Raw genomic sequence first — 23,986 nt, 5'->3', positions numbered from 1 at the left:
TTCCATGGTTCTATATTCTTTTGCTGATTCCCTTAAATCTGTGTCCTCTGGTTACCGACCCTCCTGCCAGTGAAAACAGTGTCTCCTTATTTACTCTATCGAAACTCTTCATGATTTTGAACACCTCGATCAAATCTCCCCTTAATCTTCTCTGCTCTAAGGAGAACAATCCCAGCTTCTCCAGTCTCTCCACATAACTGGAGTCCCTCATCCCTGGTCCCATTCCAGTAAATCTCCTCTGCACCCTCTCCAAGGCCTTGACATCCTTTCTAAAGTGCGGTGCCCAGAATTGGACACAATTCTCCAGCTGGGTCCTGACCGGTGTTTTATAAAGGTTTAGCATAACTTCCTCGCTTTTGTACTCTATGCCTCTATTTATAAAGCCCAGAACCCTGTACACTATTTTAACAGCCTTATTAACTTGTCCTGTCACCTTCAATGATTTGTGTACATCCACCCCCAGGTCTCTCTGTTCCTGCACCCCCTTTAAAATTGTACCATTTAGTTTTCATTCTTCTGACCAAAGTGAATCTCTTCACACTTCTCTTAATATAAATCAAAAAGAGCAGTGGTCCCAACACCGAGCCCTGGGGGACACCACTGTAAACTTCCCTCCAGTCTGAAAAACAACCGCTCACCACTACTCTCTGCTTTCTGTCCCTCAGACAATTTCATCCCCACACTCCCACTGTCCCTTTAATCTCATGGGCTTCACATTTGCTGACAAGTCTATTATGTGTTTTGAAAGTCCAATATTATATATAATATATTCACATTCATATAGATATAAATATGTGTATATATAGGGTTAATGTATTTAAATATATAAATAAGTGTGTACACTTACATATACCTGCATGTCCTTCTGTACACAAACACACACACGTGTATATTGATATAAACCCATTGCCCCCGCCCTTGTCCCACACACAGGACTCTGCCCCTCACTCATTCCCCTGGAACACTGAGGGGACCCAGCCTGAGGAAGGGGATTTACAGGGAGAGTGAGACTGGCCGCGGTGAGGGGGAGGCTGCTCATTTATTCCAGGCTCCAGTTTTCGATCGCTGTCTGTATCCCAGCCATCAGCCCACAGGCAGTGTGTGCAAAGCTTTCACAGACCAGCATTAACACTGAATTAAAGGGCTGGACGGCCCCAATGTGCCGAGTGATTAGTTTCCCGTCTTGGTTCATTCAGTGCGGATGCTGCCGTGGATCGGGGGCTGGACGTGTCGAGCTATCGAGAGAGGGGAACATTCGCCCGTCTCCAGTGAACACACGACTCTCACAAACCAACCGGGATAAAACTGGAAGCTTTAAAGTGGAGCTGGGTCGGTCCAATCAGTCCTGGGAATAATCCGTGCAGGAAATAACCTTCAGAAATAGGCGGTGAGTGAGAGAGAGAGAAATCGGGGGCTCCGGGCAGGTGGATCGAGATTATTGCAGCCCAACACCATCCATTTATTACAGTGTGTGGACAGTGTACAGCCCACAGCAACAACAACAACTACCTGCATTTATATAGCGCCTTTAAGGTAGGAAAACCTCCCAAGGCCCTTCACAGGAGGGGATTATCAGACAAAATTTACACCGAGTCACATAAGGAGATATTAGGACAGGAGACCAAAAGCTTGGTCAAAGAGGTGGGTTTTAAGGAGCGTCTTAAAGGAGGAGAGAGAGAGGGAGAGGGGGAGAGGTTTAGGGAGGGAATTCCAGAGCTCAGGGACTCGGCAGCTGAAGGCACGGCCGCCAATGGTGGAGCGATTAAAATCGGGGATGGACAAGAGGCCAGAATTGGAGGAGTGCAGAGATCTCGGAGGGTTGTAGGGCTGGAGGAGGTTACAGAGATAGGGAGGGGCGAGGCCAGGGAGGGATTTGAACACAAGGATGAGAATTTTAAAATCGAGGCGTTCCCGGACCGGGAGCCAGTGTAGGTCAGTGAGCACAGGGGGTGATGGGTGAACGGGACTCGGTGCGAGTTAGGATACGGGCAGCAGAGTTTTGGATGAGCTTTAGGGGGGATAAAGATCATTGTTTTATTCAATATCCCTGACTGTCTCTGTCAGTCTGTTTCTCTGTATTGCCCCGACAGGGCTATGGACCAAATGCTGGAAAGTGGCATTTTCGGCCGGCACGGATACAATGGGCCGAATGGTGTAAATTTTCGATGATTCTATGTCTCTGTATCTGTCTCTGCCTATTTCTCTCTGGACCTCTATCTCTCTGTCTATATCTCTCTGTCCATATCTCTCCCTCTCTCTCGGGGAGTGAATGAGACGGGATCTTACAGAGTCGTGTATGATACTAAGTGGAGTGGAAAAGGTTACTCCCCAGTCACTATTTTAAATTAAACCGTGACTGCAGGAGACACAGGTACAGACTGGGAAAAGGCAGGTTCAGGACTTGTGTCAGGAAGCACTTCACACAGAGAGTGACCAATATCTGAAATTAGTCCCGGAGCAGGGGAGTGGGACTGAAACCTCTGGGGCCATTCACAAGGGTCAGTTGGAGGCTGTAACGGGTGGGGCTGGGTGATTTGTAGGATTTCTTGGAAAGGTGGGGCTGGATGGGCCGAATGGCCTTTCTCTGCATCTCTCTTAAAGCTGCCGGACTTGCCTTCATTTCTCAAGTTAAATGTCGGTGGGGGGAGGGGGAGCAGGAGGTACGAAGGGTCCAAGAACCCCATCACCCCAAGGTTTATGTGTTTAATCCTTCCATAGAATCGTACAGTACAGGAGGAGGCCTTTCAGCCCATCGTGCCTATGCCAGCTCTCTGAAAGAGCTGTCCAATTAATCCCACTCCCCCACTCTTTCCCCACAGCCCTGCAGAGATGGGGCTTTCGTCAGCTTTCCCGGGAATAGGGTCGCCAACTCTGGTTGGATGTATTTCTGGAGGTTTCATCACATGACCTCTTGCCTCCAAACACCCCACCTCCACACTCCTGCCATTGGTCACCTGACACATTCATCCTCATGACGCCCCGCCCTCTCCCCCACACCCCCGCCATTGGTTGCATGACACGTCCATCTTAACGACGCCCCACCCCACACTCCCACCATTGGTCGCCCGACACGTCCATCAGCGTGACTCCCCACCCTCCTCCTCACCCCTGCCATTGGTCACCCGACATGTCCATCTTAACGATGCCCCACCCCCCACACTCCTGGCATTGGTGCCTGATATGTCCATCCATGTGACCTCCCCACTCCCGCCAATGGTCACCCGACACATCCATCCCACAACGAGAGTCAAGTGAACAGACTCTTTGTTACCCGATTGGATGATTCTTGACTGTCAGTCAAACAGCCAATTTTCCCCCATCTCCAATATTTTTACAATTAATAAATGAAAGTACTCAAAGAAAATGTAAACAACGTACCATTTTTTAATGGCCCCATGATGTTTCTCCCCCGGTTTGCTCGCAGCGGTGTCCTGGAGATTAATCTTTTATTCCTGGAGACTCCAGGACAATCCTGGAGGGTTGGCAACCCGACCTGGGAATGTTGTAAACAGAAACAGGACCGATCCCTGAAGTGATTCAGACATCAAACCCCAGCCCTGGACTTTCACCTCCCCTCCTCCATATTATTAAAACTGTAATTACTTCACATTTCATGTGGTATCTTTTTTCATATTTATCAGTAACAGTAGAACACATTTCACAAGCCCAGATCCGTGCTGAATATCGGATTCATTTTGATTCGGGCAAACTTGAGTGCTTATGAAATCGGATAGATTAACTCAGCGGGCTTTAGGAACACGCGGACGCCTCAGGTGGGACCATTGGTCAGAGTAACTCGGCGGGCTTTAGGACCGCGGGGAGGCCTCAGGTGGGTTGATGTTTCCAGTCTGTGTCTGCTCCTGGATTGAGATTTTATTTCTCTCTCTGTGAATCTCCCCGGGACCGGGCCGGTCTCTCTCCCCATCTATTCCCCTCTCTCCCCATCTATTCCCCCCTCTCTCCCCATCTATTCCCCCTCTCTCCCCATCTATTCCCCTCTCTCCCCATCTATTCCCCCTCTCTCCCCATCTATTCCCCCCTCTCTCCCCATCTATTCCCCCCTCTCTCCCCATCTATTCCCCCCTCTCCCCATCTATTCCCCCCTCTCTCCCCATCTATTCCCCTCTCTCCCCATCTATTCCCCCCTCTCTCCCCATCTATTCCCCCCTCTCTCCCCATCTATTCCCTCTCTCTCCCCATCTATTCCCCCCTCTCCCCATCTATTCCCCCTCTCTCCCCATCTATTCCCCCTCTCTCCCCATCTATTCCCCCCTCTCTCCCCATCTATTCCCCCCTCTCTCCCCATCTATTCCCCCCTCTCTCCCCATCTATTCCCCCCTCTCCCCATCTATTCCCCCCCTCTCCCCATCTATTCCCCCCTCTCTCCCCATCTATTCCCCCCCTCTCCCCATCTATTCCCCCTCTCCCCCCTCTCTCTCTCCCCATCTATTCCCCCCTCTCTCCCCATCTATTCCCCCTCTCTCCCCATCTATTCCCCCTCTCTCCCCATCTATTCCCCCCTCTCTCCCCATCTATTCCCCCTCTCTCCCTCCCTCCCTCTCCCCTCCCTCTCCCTCCCCCTCTCCCCCCCCCTCTCCTCTCTCCTTGTGATGGTCTAATTGCCGATCCCATCTCTCAGTCTCACAATCCGCCAACACCCAACACATGTCCCCATCACACCCATCAAACGGGACTCGGATTCTCCCCCTCCACCCGCTCTCTGCAGACGGGTCGATCCCAGGACCGAGTCGATCATTTTATTTCGGGATTTATTTCCTGTCAGCAAATCCCGCGGCCGCAAAATCAACTTTAATCCGGTTTCTCTGCTAAAGTCATCGGACCCGATTGAAGAGGCTCCGTCCTGAGGAATGCGGAGCTCGGTCCCTGATCGGAGGGCGCTGATCTCGGCCAGTGTAAGTGAGACTCTGGACATGTCCCCCCGGTAGGAGGGTCTGTGTACATTGTATAGGGGGGTCTGTGTACATTGTATAGGGGGGTCTGTGTACATTGTATAGGGGGGTCTGTGTACATTGTATAGGAGGGTCTGTGTACATTGTATAGGGGGGTCTGTGTACATTGTATAGGGGGGTCTGTGTACATTGTATAAGGGGGTCTGTGTACATTGTATAGGAGGGTCTGTGTACATTGTATAGGGGGGTCTGTGGACATTGTATAGGGGGGTCTGTGTACATTGTATAGGGGGGTCTGTGTACATTGTATAGGGGGGTCTGTGTACATTGTATAGGGGGGTCTGTGTACATTGTATAGGAGGGTCTGTGTACATAGTATAGGGGGGTCTGTGTACATTGTATAGGGGGGTCTGTGTACATAGTATAGGGGGGGTCTGTGTACATTGTATAGGGGGGTCTGTGTACATTGTATAGGGGGGTCTGTGTACATTGTATAGGGGGTCTGTGTACATTGTATAGGAGGGTCTGTGTACATTGTATAGGGGGGTCTGTGTACATTGTATAGGGGGGTCTGTGCACATTGTATAGGAGGGTCTGTGTACATTGTATAGGAGGGTCTGTGTACATTGTATAGGGGGGTCTGTGTACATTGTATAGGGGGGTCTGTGTACATTGTATAGGAGGGTCTGTGTACATTGTATAGGGGGGTCTGTGTACATTGTATAGGGGGGTCTGTGGACATTGTATAGGGGGGTCTGTGTACATTGTATAGGGGGGTCTGTGTACATTGTATAGGAGGGTCTGTGTACATTGTATAGGGGGGTCTGTGTACATTGTATAGGAGGGTCTGTGTACATTGTATAGGAGGGTCTGTGTACATTGTATAGGGTCTGTGTACATTGTATAGGGGGGTCTGTGTACATTGTATAGGGGGGTCTGTGTACATTGTATAGGAGGGTCTGTGTACATTGTATAGGAGGGTCTGTGTACATTGTATAGGAGGGTCTGTGTACATTGTATAGGAGGGTCTGTGTACATTGTATAGGAGGGTCTGTGTACATTGTATAGGGGGGTCTGTGTACATTGTATAGGAGGGTCTGTGTACATTGTATAGGGGGTCTGTGTACATTGTATAGGGGGGTCTGTGTACATTGTATAGGAGGGTCTGTGTACATTGTATAGGGGGGTCTGTGTACATTGTATAGGAGGGTCTGTGTACATTGTATAGGGGTCAGTGTACAGTGTATAGAGTCTGTGTACAATGTATAGGCTAAGTGTATAGTGTATAGGCTCTGTGTACGGTGTATAGGGCTCTGTGTACGGTGTACAGGGCTCTGTGTACGGTGTACAGGGCTCTGTGTACGGTGTACAGGGCTCTGTGTACGGTGTTTAGGATTCTGTGCACGGTGTACAGGCTCTGTGCACAGTGTACAGGCTCTGTGCACAGTGTACAGGGCTCTGTGTACAGTGTATAGGGCTCTGTGTGCAGTGTACTGGCTCTGTGTGCAGTGTATAGGGCTCTGTGTACAGTGTACAGGCTCTGTGTACAGTGTACAGGCTCTGTGTACAGTGTATAGGGCTCTGTGTACAGTGTACAGGCTCTGTGTGCAGTGTACAGGCTCTGTGTACAGTGTATAGGGCTCTGTGTACAGTGTACAGGCTCTGTGTGCAGTGTATAGGGCTCTGTGTACAGTGTACAGGCTCTGTGTACAGTGTACAGGCTCTGTGTACAGTGTATAGGGCTCTGTGTACAGTGTACAGGCTCTGTGTGCAGTGTATAGGGCTCTGTGTACAGTGTACAGGCTCTGTGTACAGTGTACAGGCTCTGTGTACAGAGTATAGGGCTCTGTGTACAGTGTACAGGCTCTGTGCGCGGTGTACGGGCTCTGTGCGCGGTGTACGGGCTCTGTGCGCGGTGTACGGGGCTCTGTGCGCGGTGTACAGGGCTCTGTGCGCGGTGTACAGGGCTCTGTGCGCGGTGTACGGGCTCTGTGCGCGGTGTACGGGCTCTGTGCGCGGTGTACAGGGCTCTGTGCGCGGTGTACGGGCTCTGTGCGCGGTGTACGGGCTCTGTGCGCGGTGTACGGGCTCTGTGCGCGGTGTACGGGCTCTGTGCGCGGTGTACGGGCTCTGTGTACACTGTACGGGCTCTGTGCGCGGTGTACGGGCTCTGTGTGCACTGTACGGGCTCTGTGCGCGGTGTACGGGCTCTGTGTGCACTGTACGGGCTCTGTGTGCACTGTACGGGCTCTGTGCGCGGTGTACAGGGCTCTGTGCGCGGTGTACGGGCTCTGTGCGCGGTGTACAGGGCTCTGTGCGCGGTGTACAGGGCTCTGTGCGCGGTGTACGGGCTCTGTGTGCACTGTACGGGCTCTGTGTACACTGTACGGGCTCTGTGCACGGTCCAGGGTGGGATATGCTGCTTCCTGCAATCTGACAATCTCCAACACCCACAAACTCTGATTCCCATTTCCCCCGGGCTGGAACAGGGCCCCCTGCCGGTCCGGCCCAGTCTCACACCCTGGACCACCCCCAGTTTTGGGGACAATTTCCTTTCACTGAGCGTCTCCCCCAACTCACTCCTTCCCACATTGTCTGACTTTATAAACGATTCGAGATGCAGAAGGAGTTTTCTTTATTTAATGGTTAATAAAGAAATAATCCTGAACACACAAACAATGGGATTGGATGAGCCTTAAATCAGCGTTGATGAAATGAGTTTTTGATGAGCGGCCGGTGCTGAACTTGTCCTGTTTCCCCCCGCCGTGTGTTTAATGCTCCTGTCTGGGATCAGATTCACTTCTCACAACATTTCATTTCATTTCTAAATCACAGCAGAGTTTCCAGAGCGAGGGCATCAAACCAGCCCACATCCCCGAACCAGCCACTGGGCAAGATTCACACTCCCCTCAGCTCTGAGCTGCCAATAAATTCAACACCACTTGCCTGTTATCGAGGTGTAATTATTCCTATTGATCTGCAGCTTGTGAAGATAATGTGATCACTGAAACAAATCTCTCCTAAACTAGGCCCAATATATCAAAACCTCATCAAACTCTAGTGATGTCCGACTGTGAGACCCTCCAGCCCGACCACCCTCCGAGATCTCCGCGTTCCTCCAACTCTGGCCTCTTGTCCATCCCCCACTCCCTTCACCCCTCCATTGGCGGCCATGCCTTCAGCTGCCCAGACCCTAAGCTCTGGAATTCCCTCCCTAAACCTCTCTGCCTCTCCCCCTCTCTCTCCCCCTCTCTCTCCTCCTTAAAACCAACCTCTTTGACCAAGCTTTTGGTCACCTGTCCTAATATCTCCTTATGTGGCTCGGTGTCAAATTTTATTTGATAATCGCTCCTGTGAAGTTCCTTGGGATGTTTTACTACGTTAAAGGCGCTATATAAATGCAAGTTGTTGTTGGGGTCACATAAGAACATAACACAAGAAATAGGAGCAGGAAGAGGCCATTCGGCCCCTTGAGCCTGCTCCGCCATTCAGTCAGATCTTCGACCTCAACTCCACTTTCCCGCCCAATCCCCATATCCCTTGATTCCCTCAGTGTCCAAAAATCGATCGATCTCAGTCTTGAATATTCTCAACGACTGAGCATCCACAGCCCTCTGGGGTAGAGAATTCTAAAGATTCACAAACCCTACGAGCAGGTGGTGTGACGTAGGAGCCAGAAGATGAGTGTGGATTGTGAGGATCGAGCTGAAGGGGAACAGCATTCCGGGGGAGGAAGGGTGACGCTCGGAGACTATTTCTGCTCACGGTGTAGCAGCTTATAAAAGGCCGTAGTATTTATTATAGAAAATGGGTTATAAATATCCCAGTTACAAGTCTGTATATCAGTCAGAGTCCAGAGTAACACATTGTGTCGTAAAATGGTCCACGGGAGGGACATCAAACCCAGAGTTTGTGAGTTTTTATTGGGGCCACTTTTAAAAAGAGAATGAGAATAATTTCACTTTTCCCGTGTGAGGAGCTGCTGAGATTGAGGTGAGATGATGGAGGGAGGGGAATATTTTTGCTTTTGCATCTCCTTCTCACCTCTCCTGAAGGTGCTGACTCAAGTCCCACTCCAGAGACTCAAGCACTTAATCCAGGCCGACACTCCCGGTGCAGTACTGAGGGAGTGCTGGACTGTCGGAGGGTCAGTCCTGAGGGAGTGGTGCATTGTCGGAGGGTCAGTACTGAGGGAGTGCTGCACTGTCGGAGTGTCAGCACTGAGGGAGTGCAGCACAGTTGGAGGGTCAGCACTGAGGGAGTGCTGCACAGTTGGAGGGTCAGTACTGAGGGAGTGCTGCACTGTTGGAGGGTCAGTACTGAGGGAGTGCTGCACTGTTGGAGGTGCTGTTTTTCGGATGAGATGTTAAACCGAGACCCCGTCTGCCCTCTCAGGTTGATATCGATGATTCCATGGCACTATTTTTAAGAAGAGCATGGGAATTCTTCCCGGTGTCCTGGCCAATATTTATCCCTCAACCAACATTGTGAAAAAACAGATTATCTGGTCATTTATCTCATTGCTGTTTGTGGGATCTTGCTCTGCGCAAATTGGCTGCCGCGTTTCCTACATTACAGCAGTGACTACACTTCAATAAAGTATTTCATTGGCTGTAAACAATTTGGGACGTCCTGAGGATGTGAAAGTCCCAAAGCTGCTCAAACAAAGTCCTCCACAGAGAGAGCCAATAGAAAGTGTTTGAGTGGGAACCTCGATTCCTTGTCATTGAATTGAAGGGCTGGAGACTCTCACATTTTAAAATTAAACAAAGCTCTTTCACTTTAATCCTCACTCCAGCCAATAGGTGACCCGGCTCCGTCACACTCACTGGTTCTCAGTGTCTGCAGTTATTGGTTTATATTAAAACTAATAAAAGGCGGTAACGATTGATTCTGGGCAGTGTGGTCCTGATGATCAGGGATCCAGAGTCTAGATCTGGTGTTGTCTGAAAGGATCTTTTGATTGTCTGTAATTTCTGAATGTTGCAGTAAATCAGTGCGTTTATAATCAGATAATGAATAATATCCTTAATCCCTCAAACTCCAGTGTGTTCTATTTAATCAGTGAGCTTTTCAATAGAGGCCGAGATTTAACGGGAAAATCCCATCACAAGATTTATTTTTATCTCGATCAGAATCCTGGGAGTTGAGTTGAAATCTTCATCTCATCGAAATCGAGATAAAGTCTCAAATCCAGGCACTCGGATTGGATTAGTCAGAGTGCGGGGATTGGCTGTTAATGGGCAGTGTGAGTCTGAGGATTGGGCTCGAAGGTCAGGAGCAGAACCTGGTCCAAAATCCATTGATTTTATTTCTCTCCCAACAGGGAGCTGATGTCAGAAGGAGGAGATGATCAATGGGAGAGAGAGTCTTGTCAGGACACAGTCATCTCATTGGGTCACAGTACTGACTGATCAGCGAATAAGGACAACTGTCTGACACAGAGAACAGCTGGGGGGAAAACAGCTGGAATCCTAACACCTGGAACATCTGCAAACACAGCCGGGGAAAACAGCTGGAACCATAACACCTGCACATCTGCAAACACTGTTGTGGAAAAACAGCTGGAATCCTAACACCTGACACATCCGCAAACACAGCTGAGCAAAACAGCTGGAACCCCAACATCTGGAATATCTGCAAACACCGCTGGGGAAAAACATCTGGAATCAGTGTCCAGTCAAAGTCGGATCGTCACAGAACGTTCACACCAGACCTCAGAGTGGAGACCCCCCTGAATCACCCCCAGACGGACCGAGATCACCCCCTCTCTGAGCGAGGGTCCAGTTGGAGCGGAGACCCCCCTGAATCACCCCCAGACAGACCGAGATCACCCCCTCTCTGAGCGAGGGTCCATTCGGAGCGGAGACCCCCCTGAATCACCCCCAGACAGACTGAGATCACCCCCTCTCTGAGCGAGGGTCCATTCGGAACGATGCGTCTGTCCGGTTTGTTGCTCCTTCAGGCCCTTTGGACAGCCCTGTCTGTCTCCACACAGCACTTCCCGTCCTGGGGTCACTACGACCTGTGTAAGACTCAGATTCACTGGGACCAGGGGAGGAGTTGGGATTACATGGCCTGCCAGCCCGAGGCGGAGCTGGTCAGCAGGTTCCTGAGGGTGAGGTTGGATCCCCCCAACAGTACGTGTGGAGAGACCCCGGAGATGTACTGCACACTGGTGAGTAGAAGCCTTTCACACCCAGTCTCTGTTGTGTGTCACGCTGGGAATGGACGGTCACTGAATGGCCTTTATCAAAGTGAGTCATTACATAGAATTACAGAGAATGTACAGCACAGAAACAGGCCATTCGGCCCAACTGGTCTATACTGGTGTTTATGCTCCACACGAGCCTCCTCCCACCCGACTTCATCTCACCCTATCAGCATATCCTTCTATTCCTTTCTCCCTCCTGTGTTTATCGAGCTTCCCCTTAAATCCATCTACACTATTCACCTCAACCTCTCCTTGTGGGAGTGAGTTCCACATTCTCACCACTCTCTGGGTGAAGAAGTTTCTCCTGAATTCCCTAGTGGATTTATTAGTGACGATCTTATATTTATGGCCCCGAGCAGGTGAACATGTCCAATTGTGTCTCTGAACACTGTCCAATATCTCCAGTGGGGGAATATGTCCAATTATATTTCTGGACACCACTGATTTATTATAATGTTCTGTCTCTCTGGGGCTGCTGGGAGACTTGTCATTTTCTGAAGATCCAATTTAACCCAAAAGGCAACAGACTCGATCCCGATTGGCTTTGCTGTAATCTCCCCGAGTCTGACAATCTGATCTGATTGGGTTTCCGTACGATATAAACTGTCCTGTAATGAAGTCATTGAGATGTAAATTCAGGACTGTTTCTAAATATTAATTATCCTCTCGTTGAGTTAATCATCTCCTCAGGACAACTGGTTCCTTCATCATTGTTAGAGGGAAACTCCTGAATTAATAATCCGTCATATGTTTCACCAATAATTAAAACTGTATAATTTATTGCAGAACATGTAGTTTATCAGAGGGAATTATTCTCCAGGTCAATTAGTAATCTGTTACAACAATAATACGACTCTTTGAGGTAAATCTTACACCAGTCCCGTATTCCACTAGTCCGGTCTCACTGGGTCCGGACAGTGTTTCACGCACAGTGACACCCGGTCCGGTCTCACTGGGTCCGGACAGTGTTTCACACACAGTGACACCCGGTCCGGTCTCACTGGGCCCGGGCAGTGTTTCACACACAGTGACACCCGGTCCGGTCTCACTGGGCCCGGACAGTGTTTCACACACAGTGACACCCGGTCCGGTCTCACTGGGTCCGGGCAGTGTTTCACACACAGTGACACCCGGTCCGGTCTCACTGGGCCCGGACAGTGTTTCACACACAGTGACACCCGGTCCGGTCTCACTGGGTCCGGACAGTGTTTCACACACAGTGACACCCGGTCCGGTCTCACTGGGCCCGGGCAGTGTTTCACACACAGTGACACCCGGTCCGGTCTCACTGGGCCCGGGCAGTGTTTCACACACAGTGACACCCGGTCCGGTCTCACTGGGCCCGGGCAGTGTTTCACACACAGTGACACCCGGTCCGGTCTCACTGGGTCCGGACAGTGTTTCACACACAGTGACACCCGGTCCGGTCTCACTGGGTCCGGGCAGTGTTTCACACACAGTGACACCCGGTCCGGTCTCACTGGGCCCGGACAGTGTTTCACACACAGTGACACCCGGTCCGGTCTCACTGGGTCCGGACAGTGTTTCACACACAGTGACACCCGGTCCGGTCTCACTGGGTCCGGACAGTGTTTCACACACAGTGACACCCGGTCCGGTCTCACTGGGTCCGGACAGTGTTTCACACACAGTGACACCCGGTCCGGTCTCACTGGGTCCGGGCAGTGTTTCACACACAGTGACACCCGGTCCGGTCTCACTGGGTCCGGACAGTGTTTCACACACAGTGACACCCGGTCCGGTCTCACTGGGTCCGGGCAGTGTTTCACACACAGTGACACCCGGTCCGGTCTCACTGGGTCCGGGCAGTGTTTCACACACAGTGACACCCGGTCCGGTCTCACTGGGTCCGGACAGTGTTTCACACACAGTGACACCCGGTCCGGTCTCACTGGGTCCGGGCAGTGTTTCACACACAGTGACACCCGGTCCGGTCTCACTGGGTCCGGGCAGTGTTTCACACACAGTGACACCCGGTCCGGTCTCACTGGGCCCGGGCAGTGTTTCACACACAGTGACACCCGGTCCGGTCTCACTGGGCCCGGACAGTGTTTCACACACAGTGACACCCGGTCCGGTCTCACTGGGCCCGGGCAGTGTTTCACACACAGTGACACCCGGTCCGGTCTCACTGGGTCCGGGCAGTGTTTCACACACAGTGACACCCGGTCCGGTCTCACTGGGTCCGGGCAGTGTTTCACACACAGTGACACCCGGTCCGGTCTCACTGGGCCCGGGCAGTGTTTCACACACAGTGACACCCGGTCCGGTCTCACTGGGTCCGGGCAGTGTTTCACACACAGTGACACCCGGTCCGGTCTCACTGGGCCCGGGCAGTGTTTCACACACAGTGACACCCGGTCCGGTCTCACTGGGCCCGGGCAGTGTTTCACACACAGTGACACCCGGTCCGGTCTCACTGGGTCCGGGCAGTGTTTCACACACAGTGACGCCCGGTCCGGTCTCACTGGGTCCGGGCACTGTTTCACACACAGTGACGCCCGGTCCGGTCTCACTGGGCCCGGGCAGTGTTTCACACACAGTGACGCCCGGTCCGGTCTCACTGGGTCCGGGCAGTGTTTCACACACAGTGACACCCGGTCCGGTCTCACTGGGTCCGGGCAGTGTTTCACACACAGTGACACCCGGTCCGGTCTCACTGGGTCCGGGCAGTGTTTCACACACAGTGACACCCGGTCCGGTCTCACTGGGTCCGGGCAGTGTTTCACACACAGTGACACCCGGTCCGGTCTCACTGGGTCCGGGCAGTGTTTCACACACAGTGACACCCGGTCCGGTCTCACTGGGTCCGGGCAGTGTTTCACACACAGTGACACCCGGTCCGGTCTCACTGGGCCCGGACAGTGTTTCACACACAGTGACACCCGGTCCTGTCTCACTGGGCCCGGGCAGTGTTTCACACACAGTGACACCCGGTCCGGTCTCACTGGGCCCGGACAGTGTTTCACACACAGTGACACCCGGTCCGGTCTCACTGGGCCCGGGCAGTGTTTCACACACAGTGACACCCGGTCCGGTCTCACTGGGCCCGGGCAGTGTTTCACACACAGTGACACCCGGTCCGGTCTCACTGGGTCCGGGCAGTGTTTCACACACAGTGACACCCGGTCCGGTCTCACTGGGCCCGGGCAGTGTTTCACACACAGTGACACCCGGTCCGGTCTCACTGGGTCCGGGCAGTGTTTCACACACAGTGACACCCGGTCCGGTCTCACTGGGTCCGGGCAGTGTTTCACACACAGTGACACCCGGTCCGGTCTCACTGGGCCCGGACAGTGTTTCACACACAGTGACACCCGGTCCGGTCTCACTGGGTCCAGGCAGTGTTTCACACACAGTGACACCCGGTCCGGTCTCACTGGGTCCGGACAGTGTTTCACACACAGTGACACCCGGTCCGGTCTCACTGGGTCCGGACAGTGTTTCACACACAGTGACACCCGGTCCGGTCTCACTGGGCCCGGGCAGTGTTTCACACACAGTGACACCCGGTCCGGTCTCACTGGGCCCGGGCAGTGTTTCACACACAGTGACACCCGGTCCGGTCTCACTGGGTCCGGACAGTGTTTCACACACAGTGACACCCGGTCCGGTCTCACTGGGCCCGGACAGTGTTTCACACACAGTGACACCCGGTCCGGTCTCACTGGGTCCGGGCAGTGTTTCACACACAGTGACACCCGGTCCGGTCTCACTGGGCCCGGACAGTGTTTCACACACAGTGACACCCGGTCCGGTCTCACTGGGTCCGGACAGTGTTTCACACACAGTGACACCCGGACCGGTCTCACTGGGTCCGGGCAGTGTTTCACACACAGTGACACCCGGTCCGGTCTCACTGGGTCCGGGCAGTGTTTCACACACAGTGACACCCGGTCCGGTCTCACTGGGTCCGGACAGTGTTTCACACACAGTGACACCCGGCCCGGTCTCACTGGGCCCGGACAGTGTTTCACACACAGTGACACCCGGCCCGGTCTCACTGGGTCCGGACAGTGTTTCACACACAGTGACACCCGGTCCGGTCTCACTGGGTCCGGGCAGTGTTTCACACACAGTGACACCCGGTCCGGTCTCACTGGGTCCGGGCAGTGTTTCACACACAGTGACACCCGGTCCGGTCTCACTGGGCCCGGACAGTGTTTCACACACAGTGACACCCGGTCCGGTCTCACTGGGTCCGGACAGTGTTTCACACACAGTGACACCCGGTCCGGTCTCACTGGGCCCGGACAGTGTTTCACACACAGTGACACCCGGTCCGGTCTCACTGGGTCCGGACAGTGTTTCACACACAGTGACACCCGGTCCGGTCTCACTGGGTCCGGGCAGTGTTTCACACACAGTGACACCCGGTCCGGTCTCACTGGGCCCGGGCAGTGTTTCACACACAGTGACACCCGGTCCGGTCTCACTGGGCCCGGGCAGTGTTTCACACACAGTGACACCCGGTCCGGTCTCACTGGGTCCGGGCAGTGTTTCACACACAGTGACACCCGGTCCGGTCTCACTGGGTCCGGACAGTGTTTCACACACAGTGACACCCGGTCCGGTCTCACTGGGCCCGGACAGTGTTTCACACACAGTGACACCCGGTCCGGTCTCACTGGGTCCGGGCAGTGTTTCACACACAGTGACACCCGGTCCGGTCTCACTGGGTCCGGGCAGTGTTTCACACACAGTGACACCCGGTCCGGTCTCACTGGGCCCGGACAGTGTTTCACACACAGTGACACTGTCGGAGGGTCAGTACTGAGGGAGCGCTGCACTGTCGGAGGGTCAGTACTGAGGGAGCGCTGCACTGTCGGAGGGTCAGTACTGAGGGAGCGCTGCACTGTCGGAGGGTCAGTACTGAGGAAGTGCTGCACTGTCGGAGGGTCAGTACTGAGGGAGCGCTGCACTGTCGGAGGGTCAGTCCTGAGGAAGTGCTGCACTGTCGGAGGGTCAGTACTGAGGAAGTGCTGCACTGTCGAAGGGTCAGTACTGAGGGAACGCTACATTGTCGGAGGTGCTGTCTTTTGGACGAGACGTTAAACCGAGGTCCCATCTGCCCTCTCGGGTGGCGTGAACGATCCCAGGGTTACTATTTCGAGGAGGAGTGGGGGAGTTCTCCCCGGTGTCCTGGCCAATATTTATCCCTCAACCAACATCAAAAACAGATGATCTGGTCATTTATCTCATTAGAACAGTGACTACACTTCAAAAAGTACCTCATTGGCTGTAAAGCGATTTGGGACGTCCTGAGGATGTGAAAGGCGCTATAGAAATGCAAGTTCATTCTTTCTTTCTTCACAGCCAATGAAGGACTTTTTTTGAAGTGTAGTCACTGTTGTAATGTGGGAAACGCGGCAGCCAATTTGCGCACAGCAAGATCCCACAAACAGCAATGTGAGAAATGACCCGATAATCTGTTTTAATGATGTTGGTTGAGGATAAATATTAACTTCCTGCCGCCATATTGGGACCTTAGTTGGCCGGTTTACGCCTGAGAAACGGAGCCTTGTTGTTCGGCCGGTATCTCGTAGTTTGTATATTTTTTATTCTGTAACTGTGTTTTTTACTCGTGTCCTCGCTCCTTCTCTCCCAATCTGTTCCCTCTCCTGAACTTCTGTTCTCTGATTCTGTTCTCTGATTCAGTATTCAATGTGAGTGGGTGAGTGAGACGGAAAGACTGCAGGGTGAGAATGGATTCAGACTCTGGCTGTAGTGTTGGTGCAAAGACAGCAATTCCTGCACAGATGCTGCAGATTTTAAAATTCTCATCCTCGTGTTCAAATCCCTCCATGGCCTCTCCCCTCCCTATCTCTGTAACCTCATCAACCCTACAACCCTCCGAGTTCTCTGTAACCTCATCAACCCTACAACCCTCCGAGATCTCTGCAACCTCGTCAACCCTCCAACCCTCCGAGATCTCTGTCACCTCGTCAACCCTACAACCCTCCGAGATCTCTGTAACCTCCCCCAACCCTACAACCCTCCGAGATCTCTGTAACCTCATCAACCCGACAACCCTCCGAGATCTCTGTAACCTCATCAACCCTACAACCCTCCGAGATCTCTGTAACCTCATCAACCCGACAACCCTCCGAGATCTCTGTAACCTCGTCAACCCTACAACCCTCCGAGATCTCTGTAACCTCATCAACCCGACAACCCTCCGAGATCTCTGTAACCTCGTCAACCCTACAACCCTCCGAGATCTCTGTAACCTCCCCCAACCCTACAACCCTCCGAGATCTCTGTAACCTCATCAACCCGACAACCCTCCGAGATCTCTGTAACCTCCCCCAACCCTGCAACCCTCCGAGATCTCTGTAACCTCATCAACCCTACAACCCTCCGAGATCTCTGTAACCTCCCCCAACCCTACAACCCTCCGAGATCTCTGTAACCTCATCAACCCTACAACCCTCCGAGATCTCTGTAACCTCCCCCAACCCTACAACCCTCCGAGATCTCTGTAACCTCCCCCCAACCCTACAACCCTCCGAGATCTCTGTAACCTCCCCCAACCCTACAACCCTCCGAGATCTCTGTAACCTCCCCCCAACCCTACAACCCTCCGAGATCTCTGTAACCTCGTCAACCCTACAACCCTCCGAGATCTCTGTAACCTCCTCCAACCCTACAACCCTCCGAGATCTCTGTAACCTCCCCCAACCCTACAACCCTCCGAGATCTCTGTAACCTCCTCCAACCCTACAACCCTCCGAGATCTCTGTAACCTCCCCCCAACCCTACAACCCTCCGAGATCTCTGTAACCCCCCCCAACCCTGCAACCCTCCGAGATCTCTGTAACCTCGTCAACCCTACAACCCTCCGAGATCTCTGTAACCTCGTCAACCCTACAACCCTCCGAGATCTCTGTAACCTCCCCCAACCCTACAACCCTCCGAGATCTCTGTAACCTCCCCCAACCCTACAGCCCTCCGAGATCTCTGTAACCTCGTCAACCCTACAACCCTCCGAGATCTCTGTAACCTCCCCCAACCCGACAACCCTCCGAGATCTCTGTAACCTCCCCCAACCCTACAACCCTCCGAGATCTCTGTAACCTCGTCAACCCTACAACCCTCCGAGATCTCTGTAACCTCCCCCAACCCTACAACCCTCCGAGATCTCTGGAACCACCCCCAACCCTACAACCCTCCGAGATCTCTGTAACCTCGTCAACCCTCCAACCCTCCGAGATCTCTGTCACCTCGTCAACCCTACAACCCTCCGAGATCTCTGTAACCTCATCAACCCTACAACCCTCCGAGATCTCTGTAACCTCGTCAACCCTACAACCCTCCGAGATCTCTGTAACCTCATCAACCCGACAACCCTCCGAGATCTCTGTAACCTCGTCAACCCTACAACCCTCCGAGATTTCTGTAACCTCCCCCACCCTACAACCCTCCGAGATCTCTGTAACCTCCCCCAACCCGACAACCCTCCGAGATCTCTGTAACCTCCCCCAACCCTACAACCCTCCGAGATCTCTGTAACCCCCCCCAACCCTGCAACCCTCCGAGATCTCTGGAACCTCGTCAACCCTACAACCCTCCGAGATCTCTGTAACCTCGTCAACCCTACAACCCTCCGAGATCTCTGTAACCTCCCCCAACCCTACAACCCTCCGAGATCTCTGTAACCTCCCCCAACCCTACAACCCTCCGAGATCTCTGTAACCTCATCAACCCTACAACCCTCCGAGATCTCTGTAACCTCCCCCAACCCTACAACCCTCCGAGATCTCTGTAACCTCCCCCCAACCCTACAACCCTCCGAGATCTCTGTAACCTCCCCCAACCCTACAACCCTCCGAGATCTCTGTAACCTCCCCCCAACCCTACAACCCTCCGAGATCTCTGTAACCTCGTCAACCCTACAACCCTCCGAGATCTCTGTAACCTCCTCCAACCCTACAACCCTCCGAGATCTCTGTAACCTCCCCCAACCCTACAACCCTCCGAGATCTCTGTAACCTCCTCCAACCCTACAACCCTCCGAGATCTCTGTAACCTCCCCCCAACCCTACAACCCTCCGAGATCTCTGTAACCTCGTCAACCCTACAACCCTCCGAGATCTCTGTAACCTCCTCCAACCCTACAACCCTCCGAGATCTCTGTAACCTCCCCCAACCCTACAACCCTCCGAGATCTCTGTAACCTCCTCCAACCCTACAACCCTCCGAGATCTCTGTAACCTCCCCCCAACCCTACAACCCTCCGAGATCTCTGTAACCTCCCCCAACCCTGCAACCCTCCGAGATCTCTGTAACCCCCCCCAACCCTGCAACCCTCCGAGATCTCTGCAACCTCGTCAACCCTACAACCCTCCGAGATCTCTGTATCCTCGTCAACCCTACAACCCTCCGAGATCTCTGTAACCTCCCCCAACCCTACAACCCTCCGAGATCTCTGTAACCTCCCCCAACCCTACAGCCCTCCGAGATCTCTGTAACCTCGTCAACCCTACAACCCTCCGAGATCTCTGTAACCTCGTCAACCCTACAACCCTCCGAGATCTCTGTAACCTCATCAACCCTACAACCCTCCGAGATCTCTGTAACCTCCCCCCAACCCTACAACCCTCCGAGATCTCTGTAACCTCGTCAACCCTACAACCCTCCGAGATCTCTGTAACCTCCCCCAACCCGACAACCCTCCGAGATCTCTGTAACCTCCCCCAACCCTACAACCCTCCGAGATCTCTGTAACCTCATCAACCCTACAACCCTCCGAGATCTCTGTAACCTCCCCCAACCCTACAACCCTCCGAGATCTCTGTAACCTCGTCAACCCTACAACCCTCCGAGATCTCTGTAACCTCCCCCAACCCTACAACCCTCCGAGATCTCTGTAACCACCCCCAACCCTACAACCCTCCGAGATCTCTGTAACCTCGTCAACCCTACAACCCTCCGAGATCTCTGTAACCCCCCCCAACCCTACAACCCTCCGAGATCTCTGTAACCTCCCCCCCAACCCTACAACCCTCCGAGATCTCTGTAACCTCCCCCCCAACCCTACAGCCCTCCGAGATCTCTGTAACCTCCCCCAACCCTACAACCCTCCGAGATCTCTGTAACCTCCCCCAACCCTACAACCCTCCGAGATCTCTGTAACCCCCCCCCAACCCTACAGCCCTCCGAGATCTCTGTAACCTCCCCCAACCCTACAACCCTCCGAGATCTCTGTAACCTCCCCCAACCCTACAACCCTCCGAGATCTCTGTCACCTCCCCCAACCCTACAACTCTCCGAGATCTCTGTAACCTCCCCCAACCCGACAACCCTCCGAGATCTCTGTAACCTCCCCCAACCCTACAACCCTCCGAGATCTCTGTAACCTCCCCCAACCCGACAACCCTCCGAGATCTCTGTAACCTCCCCCAACCCTACAACCCTCCGAGATCTCTGTAACCTCCCCCAACCCTACAACCCTCCGAGATCTCTGTAACCTCCCCCAACCCTACAACCCTCCGAGATCTCTGTAACCTCCCCCCCAACCCTACAACCCTCCGAGATCTCTGTAACCTCCCCCAACCCTACAACCCTCCGAGATCTCTGTAACCTCGTCAACCCTACAACCCTCCGAGATCTCTGTAACCTCCCCCCCAACCCTACAACCCTCCGAGATCTCTGTAACCTCCCCCAACCCTACAACCCTCCGAGATCTCTGTAACCTCCCCCAACCCTACAACCCTCCGAGATCTCTGTAACCTCGTCAACCCTACAACCCTCCGAGATCTCTGTAACCTCGTCAACCCTACAACCCTCCGAGATCTCTGTAACCTCCCCAACCCTACAACCCTCCGAGATCTCTGTAACCTCCCCCAACCCTACAACCCTCCGAGATCTCTGTAACCTCGTCAACCCTAAAACCCTCCGAGATCTCTGTAACCTCCCCCAACCCTACAACCCTCCGAGATCTCTGTAACCTCCCCCAACCCTACAACCCTCCGAGATCTCTGTAACCTCGTCAACCCTACAACCCTCCGAGATCTCTGTAACCTCGTCAACCCTACAACCGTCCGAGATCTCTGTAACCTCCCCCAACCCTACAACCCTCCGAGATCTCTGTCACCTCCACCAACCCTACAACCCTCCGAGATCTCTGTAACCTCCCCCAACCCTACAACCCTCCGAGATCTCTGTAACCTCGTCAACCCTACAACCCTCCGAGATCTCTGTAACCTCCCCCAACCCTACAACCCTCCGAGATCTCTGTAACCTCGTCAACCCTACAACCCTCCGAGATCTCTGTAACCCCCCCCCAACCCTACAACCCTCCGAGATCTCTGTCACCTCCACCAACCCTACAACCCTCCGAGATCTCTGTAACCTCCCCCAACCCTACAACCCTCCGAGATCTCTGTAACCTCGTCAACCCTACAACCCTCCGAGATCTCTGTAACCTCCCCCAACCCTACAACCCTCCGAGATCTCTGTAACCTCCCCCAACCCTACAACTCTCCGAGATCTCTGTAACCTCGTCAACCCTACAACCCTCCGAGATCTCTGTAACCTCCCCCAACCCTCCAACCCTCCGAGATCTCTGCACTCCTCCAATTCTGGCCTCTTGTCCATCCCCGATTTTAATCGCTCCACCATTGGCGGCCGTGCCTTCAGCTGCCTGGGCCCTAAGCTCTGGAATTCCCTCCCTCCACCTCTCCACCTCTCTCTCCTCCTCTAAGATGCTCCTTAAAACCTACCTCTTTGACCAAGCTTTTGGTCTCCTGTCCTAATATCTCCTTCTGTGACTCGGTGTCAATTTGTGTCTGATAATCGCTCCTGTGAAGGGCCTTGGGATGTTTTACTACATTAAAGGCGCTATATAAATGCAGGTTGTTGTTGTTGCTGTTGTTGTTTCTGCTGCTCTGTACCTTTATCGGCCGTCTGACCCTAACCCTGTTTACACTGACGTTCTGTTTGTTGTTGGGAGTGGGGACTGCCTGCCAGGCCCTGGTGTCCTGACTTGTGAAGGCCCGAGGCCTGAGAGTTGTGACCCGAGAGTGACCTGTGTAATCGACCTTCGAACCCGGCTCCGCACAGCATGGGGAAACATTTATTATTGGACGATCAGTGAGACCTCCCGGTGTCCCGGCCAACACTCCTCCCATCCAACATCAACACAAACAGCTCATCACAACGCTGTCTGTTGGATCTTGCTGTGCACAAAATGGCTGCTGCGTTCAGCTCCATCAGACTAACCGTGTTTCACCTGTCAGCCTTGACTCAGTAGTGAACTTTCACCTCGGAGTCAGAAGGTCATGGGGGAGTGCAGGGTGAGGTCTGGGGGCTAAGTTGAGGCCCAGTGCAGATTGTCTCCTGTGAAGCAGAGATTCCAGTGATCCTGTTGTAGACACTGAGCTGAGGTTAAAACTCCGTGAGGGCCGAAAGCCCCTTTAATACAGTTCCAGGATTTGAAATCTCTGCATTGCTTTAAAATCTTTTCCTGTGAGCTGATGGACGTGTTTCTCTGGAGTGTCGGAGCTCAGGTTCGAGTTCAGATAATGGGCTATATTTATATAAAAGGCCGCGGTTTCACCCAGTCTGACTCACATTCTGGGCTCCACTTCCCGCAATATCACTAATTTTACCAAAGTCTCTCGACAGCAGAATGAAGGGGTTACGATCAATATTTCAGCATTTTTTTTTATTCGTTCACGGGATGTGGGCGTCGCTGGCAAGGCCGGCATTTATTGCCCATCCCTAATTGCCCTTGAGAAGGTGGTGGTGAGCCGCCTTCTTGAACCGCTGCAGTCCTTGTGGTGAAGGTTCTCCCACAGTGCTGTTAGGAAGGGAGTTCCAGGATTTTGACCCAGCGACAATGAAGGAACGGCGATATATTTCCAAGTCGGGATGGTGTGTGACTTGAAGGGGAACGTGCAGGTGGTGTTGTTCCCATGCGCCTGCTGCCCTTGTCCTTCTAGGCGGTAGAGGTCGCGGGTTTGGGAGGTGCTGTCGAAGAAGCCTTGGCGAGTTGCTGCAGTGCATCCTGTGGATGGTGCACACTGCAGCCACAGTGCGCCGGTGGTGAAGGGAGTGAATGTTTAGGGTGGTGGATGGGGTGCCAATCAAGCGGGCTGCTTTATCTTGGATGGTGTCGAGCTTCTTGAGTGTTGTTGGAGCTGCACTCATCCAGGCAAGTGGAGAGTATTCCATCACACTCCTGACTTGTGCCTTGTAGATGGTGGAAAGGCTTTGGGGAGTCAGGAGGTGAGTCACTCGCCGCAGAATACCCAGCCTCTGACCTGCTCTCGTAGCCACAGTATTTATATGGCTGGTCCAGTTAAGTTTCTGGTCAATGGTGACCCCCAGGATGTTGATGGTGGGGGATTCGGCGATGGTAATGCCATTGAATGTCAAGGGGAGGTGGTTAGACTCTCTCTTGTTGGAGATGGTCATTGCCTGGCACTTGTCTGGCGCGAATGTTACTTGCCACTTTTCAGCCCAAGCCTGGATGTTGTCCAGGTCTTGCTGCATGCGGGCTCGGACTGCTTCATTATCTGAGGGGTTGCGAATGGAACTGAACACTGTGCAGTCATCAGCGAACATCCCCATTTCTGACCTTATGATGGAGGGAAGGTCATTGATGAAGCAGCTGAAGATGGTTGGGCCTAGGACACTGCCCTGAGGAACTCCTGCAGCAATGCCCTGGGGCTGAGATGCTTGGCCTCCAACAACCACTACCATCTTCCTTTGTGCTAGGTATGACTCCAGCCACTGGAGAGTTTTCCCCCTGATTCCCATTGACTTCAATTTTACTCGGGCTCCTTGGTGCCACACTCGGTCAAATGCTGCCTTGATGTCAAGGGCAGTCACTCTC

The 23,986-nt window shown here is 53.2% G+C and overlaps 1 protein-coding gene across 1 annotated transcript in view; it reads left to right on the top strand.

Moving 5' to 3' along the window:
• Positions 1–10,843: 10,843 nt before the first annotated feature.
• The window catches only part of LOC137311243 (netrin-G1-like), a 61,225-nt gene continuing 48,082 nt past the window's right edge, over positions 10,844–23,986 (top strand). Inside the window, exon 1 of the mRNA XM_067978561.1 lies at positions 10,844–11,088. Within this exon, the coding sequence (XP_067834662.1) occupies positions 10,846–11,088 (243 nt within the window). The 5' untranslated portion in view covers positions 10,844–10,845. The remainder of the gene's footprint in view (positions 11,089–23,986) is intronic.

Source organism: Heptranchias perlo, unplaced genomic scaffold, assembly GCF_035084215.1.
Source record: "Heptranchias perlo isolate sHepPer1 unplaced genomic scaffold, sHepPer1.hap1 HAP1_SCAFFOLD_317, whole genome shotgun sequence".
NCBI lineage: Eukaryota > Metazoa > Chordata > Chondrichthyes > Hexanchiformes > Hexanchidae > Heptranchias > Heptranchias perlo.
This window is presented reverse-complemented; position numbering and strand designations above follow the sequence as displayed.